This window comes from Lycorma delicatula, chromosome 5 (genome assembly GCF_047948215.1).
Source record: "Lycorma delicatula isolate Av1 chromosome 5, ASM4794821v1, whole genome shotgun sequence".
Lineage (NCBI taxonomy): Eukaryota > Metazoa > Arthropoda > Insecta > Hemiptera > Fulgoridae > Lycorma > Lycorma delicatula.
Window position 1 is genome coordinate 154,916,168 of NC_134459.1, and position 9,070 is coordinate 154,925,237.

General features: G+C 34.1%; 1 protein-coding gene across 4 annotated transcripts in view; it reads left to right on the forward strand.

The window, feature by feature from the left end:
* The window catches only part of LOC142325503 (1-phosphatidylinositol 4,5-bisphosphate phosphodiesterase epsilon-1-like), a 1,691,101-nt gene extending 1,682,259 nt beyond the window's left edge, over nt 1–8,842 (forward strand). For all 4 annotated transcript variants that reach the window (XM_075367348.1, XM_075367349.1, XM_075367350.1 and 1 more), the window contains 2 exons: nt 804–1,009; nt 5,717–8,842. In XM_075367348.1, coding sequence (XP_075223463.1) covers nt 804–1,009; nt 5,717–7,657 — 2,147 coding nt within the window. In that variant the 3' untranslated portion in view covers nt 7,658–8,842. The remainder of the gene's footprint in view (nt 1–803; nt 1,010–5,716) is intronic.
* The last annotated feature ends 228 nt before the right edge of the window (nt 8,843–9,070 follow it).

Consider the following 9,070-nt stretch of genomic DNA (forward strand, 5'->3'; position numbering starts at 1 on the left):
GTAAATAAACACTACTAATCAGGATAGATAGAAAGAGAACGCTTAAATTCCTTGTTATCTTGTTAATTATTGTTTTTACTTTAAATTCTTATTATTTTTTACTTTACAATGTTATATAACGTAGATGTAGAAGGGAAGTGCAGTATGTCATTGATATTTTTAAACTTTATTGCAAAGAATGATGGAATGGTACTGATGTCAATTGGTAACAATGAATGAGTGAGGGTTAGGTTATCCTTAGGTAGATGGAGGGAATAGAACCCACCGGGTCGGTCTAGTGGTGAAGGCGTCTTCCCATATCAGCTGATTTTGAAGTCGAGAGTTACAGCATTCAAGTCCTAGTAAAGCCGGTTATTTTTACACGGATTTGAATACTAGATCGTGGATACCGGTGTTCTTTGGTGGTTGGGTTTCAATTAACCACACATCTCAGGAATGGTCGAACAGAGAATGTACAAGACTACACTTCATTTACACTCATACATGTCATCCTCATTCATTCTCTGAAGAATTATCTAAACGGTAGTTAACGGAGGCTAAACAGGAAAAAGAAAAGAGGTGGAGGGAATAGGTAGAAAAGACTGACGATGACTGATCTATCGGTAACCTACTTCTACCATTGTTTCCAACAATTCTTTCATTAGAGTATACCCAACATCTGTTATAGCACAGCCCTGGACTTGTGAATATTCATTCATTATTGAATATAATTATGATATATAGCCTAAAATAATTATTTGTGAAATTATTAATGCTTAATTTTATAAGAGATTTATTATATATTTATCTATTGTATTTTACAGCAAATGCTTGCCCAAGAACTGATTCTATGTCAAGCCATGAAAGTGCACAAAAAACACCATCTCGGCCTGCTGGAAAATCTCCGGCGATTGCAAGTCAACCAGATATTGACTGGGCAGTTCATGAAGATGAAGCCAACGCACATAAAGTGAAAAAACAAAGTAGTCAAATTGCAAAAGAACTATCAGATCTTGTTATCTATGTCCAGGTATTAATCTGATTCATTACATTATGCATACATCAATTTAAGTTACACAGAATGAACGTAAATGAGATTAATTATTGTAAGTTTTTTTTGAAACAGTTATTATCTTAAGGAACATAGTAGCTGAGTTAACTATATTGAACACAATAATGAAATTATTACTCTTTTTCATCTTTTCTGACCACAAAGAATCACTTTAGTCAGTCCATTATCAAACTCTCTTCGACGGGACTGTTCAGGCCTTGCAGTCCTCCCAGTACTTTTTCGTATGTTCCGATCTTGTGCCCCTTCTGGTGTTGAAAATGTTCATCTTGTGAGTGTGAAGCGAGTGTTTTGAAATGAGTGTTACGTAAAATTATTGTAATAAAATAATTGCAAATTTTAAATAGCTTACTTTCAATTAATGGAACTATTCTTCAAATGCCTTTCAGAGTTAATTATCAGTGCATCCTTTAGTGGAATTTTCAGTAGTATATCCAAAAATACATAACAAACACACACTTAAAACTTGAAGAAACCCCATTACAATTGACACTTACTACTGGCAATGTCTACTCATCCCATGTAATACAAACATGCACCCTTTCCACTCATTATATTGTACAAGGGACAGTTCAAAAGGAAGGGGTGATGAGTTATAAATTGTGATTGGCAACACTGATTGGTTCACACATGTGCAGTAGCTTTAAAAGGTCTTTAGGCATGTAACCACCATATTGCTGTCGGTTCATTGTGTTTGCCTTTACGAGTTTGTAAATGAGTAAAGTAATAACAAATCCATCAGTTGTGAAGTTTGATCAGTGATTAGATTTCAAAATACAAGTGGACATAATACTGCCAAAATTCACTGTCAATTGTGTGGAACATATGGACCTACTGCAATTAGTGAAGGAAAAGTGAGGCATTGGTGTTGTGAGTAATGAAGTAAAAGGAGTGCCACAGAAGAATTAGAGGTTAACTAGCAAAATAGTTGAGACAATTGAGGTTGGGCGGTGGACATGGTGGCCGATTCCATCCATAAATGTCTCCTCCTTCAGAGGAGACATGAGGAGCTCTTGTTTAGCTCACCCAGTTTATGATGAGCCACAGCTGTTTTAACAGCTACCTTCATAAGAGAAGAAGGAGGAGATCTGATGTTTGTCTCTACTGTGTGGAGGTAGACACGGTAGAGCATAATATTTTCCATTGCCTGAGATGGGTAGAGGAAAGGCATGAGGTGCAGAGTAGTAACTTCAGAGATCATTATTGAAGCTATGCTTCATGGTGAGGGCAATTGGAAGATGATAGCTAGAATAAGTAGGATCATGAAGAAGGCCATAGAGGAGGTCGAAGAGGAGTAATGCTTATGTGAAATATTAGAATAGGAATGGACGAATAGCCCCGTTCATGAGTTGTCCCATTTCCAATGAGTGAACAGGGACTACTAGGAGGTAGGGGTGAAGTAAAGACTGAGATCCGGTGGAAAAGTCCCTTTGGAGGCACTCTCCACATTTGATACAGGCAATGGAAAGGACCTTGTCGCAGCAGATCAGGTGGTGCTGCTGGGAATGTCATAGCCAGGCTCAATAGCCTGGGATGTTAGAGGCTGAAAGGCACCCCCCCTCCACGACTGAGTGTGTCAACCGAGGTGGGGCCAGTTTTTGGGAGGTTTGTGCAAAAAAAAAAATGATGTAATGAGTTTAAGGAAGATTATTCAAATGTTCACAATGAATAGAGAAGTGGCAGGCCTAGTTTCCACATAGACAATCTTGTTGAACATGTAAATGCGAAAGTGAGAGAAAATTGTCATTTTGCAATTAGCAATCTTTCTCTAGAATTTCCAAAAATTTCAGACAACACTGTTGAGTATCATGACACTCTGAATCAATAGATAAAATACACAAAATCACATAGAAATCTAATAAAGCATATGCTGACAAACGCAGTAACTCAGAAAATACAAATTAGAGTAGTAATTACACTAGATAATACAGCAGACTGGCTAAATGTACATCATCCACAGTTACAAGGAGCACATTCTAGCATTAGACACAACAGAATTAACTTTTGGCAGTTCCTGATAATTAGCTTCAAAAGGTTTTTAACAAGTTCCAATGATTTAAAAATATAAGATGTGGGCCCACTGCAGAACTCCTTTTTTTTAAATCAATTAAAAATTGCCAGTTATTTGTCCTTTTTAGGCCTGTATATCTCTTAATTACCCACTACAGAGATTTCTGAAAGCCAGCAGTCTGGCAACAAAGGCGGAATACTATACTTAAAGTCATGATGTATTAGTTGTTTTCTCTTTGAATACTACTATTTCATCTATGACACTTTCTTTAGTTTTGTTTCTTATAATAAATTGAAATTTTACCCAATTTTACAGTAAATATTGATTTTATTATATTATTGAATAGTTTGCCAACTCAGATGTTAATGATAATGAGAATTGTGATCTAATGTAGTTATAAATAAATCATAACTTGTTTCAATAAAATGATCAAAGTACATAAAATTATCAAAAATATATTTGTATACGTACATTCAATCAGCAAAAAAGTTTGAAAACTACCAGTTAAAAGCTAATATATGTGCTTAATATAAAGTTAAGATGGTGTAAATAATGTATGAGAAATTTTAGTATGTTAGGTTAGCATGAGGACAAACCAAATGAAAACTTTAAACATCTTTTAATTTTGTAATGCTAAAATAAACACTTTATTTTTTTGTCTCCAAGGCTTGCAGTACAAATGTTTCAACACTTCAGAATTATTGGAAAATTCAGACACCTCTAGAAAAAATGTTCTTGGCTGAAAGCTAAACCATTTACATACTTCCTGCTTCATAGCTTTGTTAGACCTAAAAGGTTTATCTTCCATCACAATTTTAGTGCAAATACATCAAAATCACAGGGAGATCTGGCGAATATGACAGATACAGATGACACTCAAGAGACAGATCTTGATTAGTTGCAGCAGTTGGCTAATGGATGTGAGCATTACATGTTGTAACAAAATATCTGTACTCCGAAGTCAACCCTGTTAAAACTTGATTGCAATGCTTAAGTGTTCAAAGGACTCTTGCACTATTTTATTGGCGACAATGTTTTACCTCTACCCATAGTGCTGTAAAATTACATCTAGTTCATCCCTAAAGAAAGTCATTCAGCTAAGAAAGTCAGGATTTGAATTTTTTTGGTTTTGTTTACAAAGTTTGGTGCTGTATTTGCTCACATTTTGATTTATGGTTGGCAATAGGGAAAGTGAACCCAGGTTTTGTTTCCATTGAAAATTCTTCCAGAAAACCATCTTCTTCTGCTTCACAGCATTGCAAAAGTTCTTTACCAGCATCAACACACTTTCTTTCAAATCTAGTCAGCTGGCATGGCATTCCCTTTCAGGGATTTTATTGGTCTGCAAAATATCATGGTCAATATGGTGTGATCCATGATTGCATCCAGATAGGTGGCTATAATTTCATTAACTACTACACGCCAGTTTTCCTTCACCATCTTTTTAACCGCTGCATCAAGTTCTGGTGTCAATACATTTCTTTTTCTGTTTTAGCCTCCGGAACCACCGTAAGGTATTACTTCAGAGGATGAATGAAGATGATATGTAGGAATGTAAATGAAGTGTAGTCTTGTACAGTCTCAGGTCGACCATTCCTGAAATGTGTAGTTAATTGAAACCCAACCACCAAAGAACACTGGTATCCATGATCTATTATTCAGATCTGTATAAAGTAACTGCCTTTACTAGAATTTGAACCTTAGAATTCTCAACTTCGAAATCAACTGATTTGTGATGACGATTTAACCACTTGACCAGCCCGGTGGGGTGTCTAGTGGTTAAATACTTAGTGTGACAATATTTATGTTTGTGAGCTAGTTAAGAAGAATCTGTTATTGAACTAATTCAGCCTCAAAATGTTTTTAGTCCACACAAACATATACTTGCTGTAATAAACAAGGAAATCATAACAAACACTTATTTATCAATGAATTTTGATGGACTTCAGCACCTTCCCTGGTCAAAAGATAAGTTCTTTATTGTAGCATTTGGCAGGTTGATACCAATTTTGCTCTACTACTGTGTTGCTGCTTTACATTCTGGTATCATTTTGCCAGCTGTTGCTCACCTTTCAAACCATGAGTATCATTGTTATATCCTACAGGGGAATGACGTGGTGTTAAAATTTTTAGAACACTTTTATGTTTTTCGTTTGACTTACCCTTGTATTTTAGAAAAAAGAAAACTTCATGATTCTGTCTCAGTTAATTAATGCTCTGCTAGATAATTAAGTCTTCCTATACAAGATTTCAAGTTTTATTGTCAATGGTTTATTAAGTTTCATTACATTCAAAAAAGTGGTTTTCTATAAACTCTTTTGCTTATTTTTAAGTCATTTCAAAGGAAGTTGATTTTTAATCTAGTTTTAGTAATTTTTTAATCACGAGATTCCCTGATCAACTGTTGTATATTGCACACTAAATTTCAGTGAATATAACAGACTACTACACAACATATTTCTTACATAACTTTTGTAAGAATCAAATTAACTATAATAGGACAATGTTTTTCTTAAGAATGTTTTATATAAATTATTTAATATTAAACAACATGCATTGTACATTTTTTTGTTGTTTAATTAACTTGATTTCATATTTTCAGAATTATAGTACTTTTATATATTTGAAAATTAATGTTATTTTAATTTTTCTTTCAGGCAATTAAATTTCGAGGTTTAAATACTATCAGCCCTAACAGTTCAGTAAGATGTAAGCGTGTAGCAGCTGTATCGGGTCCATCATCTGTTATGACAAAGAAGGGAAGTGGTACAAGTGTTATGAGCTCCAGTGGAGGCTCAGGCAGCCCTTGTTCTGATCCACATATATATTCAAAACAAAGAGCAAATACCTATCATCCTTGTTATCAGTGTTCATCTCTAAATGAAAATTCTGCTAAAAAACTGTGTCGTAAACAGCCCTTACCACTAATAGCTCATACAGAAACTCAGTTAGTTAGAACTTACCCTGCTGGTATGCGTATAGATTCTTCCAATTTTAATCCTGTGATATTTTGGGCTTTTGGGATTCAAATGGTTGCATTAAACTACCAAACAGAAGATGCAGCATTGCATTTAAATATGGCTATGTTTGAACAAAATGGACGTTGTGGTTTTGTGCCAAAGCCATCTGTAATGCGAGACAGAACGCACATGATGTATCGCAGATTCAATCCATGGGATAAAGAATTTGATGGTTTACATTCATCTCATTTAATTTTAAGCGTATTATCAGGACAGTATGTTTGTCAAGCCAGTTTTAATACTAGTGTAGTTGTTGAAGTTGAAGTTATTGGAATTCCAGTAGATTGCAATAAGCAAAAAACTAAAGTAGTACAAAGAAATGCATTAAATCCTATATGGAACGATACATTCTTCTTCCAAGTAATGTTTAGAGACTTAGCATTTCTTCGATTTAATGTGTTAGATGCAAGTACAAATCATTTACTAACGCAACGTGTAATGCCTCTGAAATGTCTTCGACCAGGTTATAGGCATGTTCGCTTACGATCACCACAGAATCAACCGCTTCATTTGTCAACATTGTTTGTATATTCCCGAACCGAAGAAGAAAGTCTTGTAGAAGGAGGACAGCGTGGTAGGGAAAGGGAAGTTCAAGAAGTAAGGCAAGATCCATTGCCTGCAGGAGTGAAACGAAGAATGTTCTTCTTGATGGTTTATGGTGTAGTACCAGAAGAACCATATACAATACTGAAAATAACACAAGAAAGTACTACACAAGAAGTCGTCCTCCAAGCGCTTCAAAAAACAGGTCAAGGAGCTGAAAAAGTTCATGACTACGTGTTAGTTGAAGAAGTATCTAGAGGCTGGGAAAGAAGAGATCGTGATGTGCCAGCAAGTCAAAGGGTACTTGATCCTCAAGAAAGACCACTACAAGCTCAAGCTCAGTGGCAAGGAGAAGGAAGATTTATTCTTAAAAGGATGGGTGATGATCCAAGTAGTCGGGCATGGCTCTCTTCTATACGCTCAACAAGAATTAAACAAGCAAGAACATGGGATGAAGCTGATAATTTTTTGGTTTGTGTATATAATGTTTCTCCTGAAATCCCATATGCTATACTAAAAGTACCTCTTAGTGCTTGCGCTCAAGATGTTTTGGCTCAGGCATTAGTGAAAGCTCGGAGAATGGAAGACCCAACACGTTTTGTTCTAGTCGAAGAATTAGAATGGGGTGGAGCTAGGCAGCAAAGAGTACTTCCTGATGAAGAAAATATATACCGTACCCAAGCTCACTGGCAAACTATTGGTAGATTTATACTAAGAGAAAGAGAAATACGTCGGCATACAACACTTAGGGCTGCAACCTTGGATCGTTTAAGCAAAGGATTGAAATTACCAGTTGGAGAAGCTTTAAGTGATCCAACAGCAGGACGTTCAACGAAAACACGATTCCCTTTGAGTGGCCTTGGGCGAGGAGGAAGTGCTCGCGAACAGGGCCCACCTCCACCTCATCGAATCAGAGAAGTCCATTCAGAAGGCGAGACACTGAGTGATGATGACGTTAGAGATGTTGATATCAGGACTGCAGTTTCTAGGCTAAAAAGAGTCTCGTTAAGAAAATTACGTGTTTGGAGGTCATGATTGTTACTATTGTGCTGTATACAATCAGATCTAATTTAGTGACTATATGATGTAATGTAATAATAATTACAATAATAATTTACATTTATAGCTTTTTAAAATTAAGAAAGACAATACTATATTTATTACTAATGTTATCTAGGTATAACAAATGACTTTTATTAACAGTGTAGTAAACTACAAGAGTATGAATGGGTTGCCCATCACCAGAGTCTAGTCATTGATCAAACTTTCTGTGATACTATACGTACTTCATTGTAAACACTGTTTTCTAACAATTTATTAATTTCTAATTACAAAAAAAATTAATTTTTTAATTGTTTACTATGCTTCAAACCTAATATTTCCACTTTTTCAATTACCTTTATACATACATTTTATTCCAATGAGTGAACGTGAGTGTGTTAATAATAATGTGTTATTATTAATACGAATATATTATTATTAAAATGCACAATATTGTTAACAAAGCTATTTATATTTATGAATATATATAAAAAGAAGTGTCTAAAAGGGACAGATTATTTCATAAAAGACAACTACTATAAATATATTAAGTTTAAGAAATTTATTTTTGGTTGAGATAAAAAAAGTATTTAAAGTTATGTGTTGTTAAGTTTACCAGATTGAGTTAAATTTATATAGAAAGTGATGCTAGTCAGATCAAAATATGGAGTCCAGGGTAAAATGTTCTAAGGATATTTTATCGGCGCATCAATAAATAAATTAATTAATTAAAAATTGACCAAATTATAAATAAGTCATATCTTCACTTTTTAAATTTTATGTACTGTTTCCTCTAAAAAATATTTTGTATTTAGATGTTAGCATTTGTAAATAATTTGCATAAGAAAAAACTTGTTATTCTTTAGGGATCGTAAAAAGCTTTAAGATTTACATATACCACATTGTTATCCATTCACATATCCTTATAGTAGGTTAAGCACTTGTGGGCTGACAACCGTTAACACATCATGCCTTGTGAATTGTCTTTTGATGGCCCCAGCCTGACCAATTCTTTACATTAAATGCTGATTTCATTTTGTTTTAAGAATTTTTTTATTGTTTCCTTATCCTCTTATATTACAATCTGTATTAATTATTAAGTTTTGATATATTATATTATGTTAATGTACTGATCTATTGTTATAAAATATTAAATAAAATTTATTGATTAATTTTGTATATTTTGAAGAACTATTCAAATTTCAAAGCATGCCATTCTTAAAACTAATCTTTCCTAATTCATCTATTGATTTTTTATTATTTCTTGAATGAAGAAGCATTCCTCCCACCAAGCCATTAGAATCATAGGGTATATTATAATACTGGGTGTACAAAAACAAATGTTGGAGTTTTAATTTGTTATAGTATTTCTTGGATGAGATTTACAGTGTCAATTTAATGCTACAA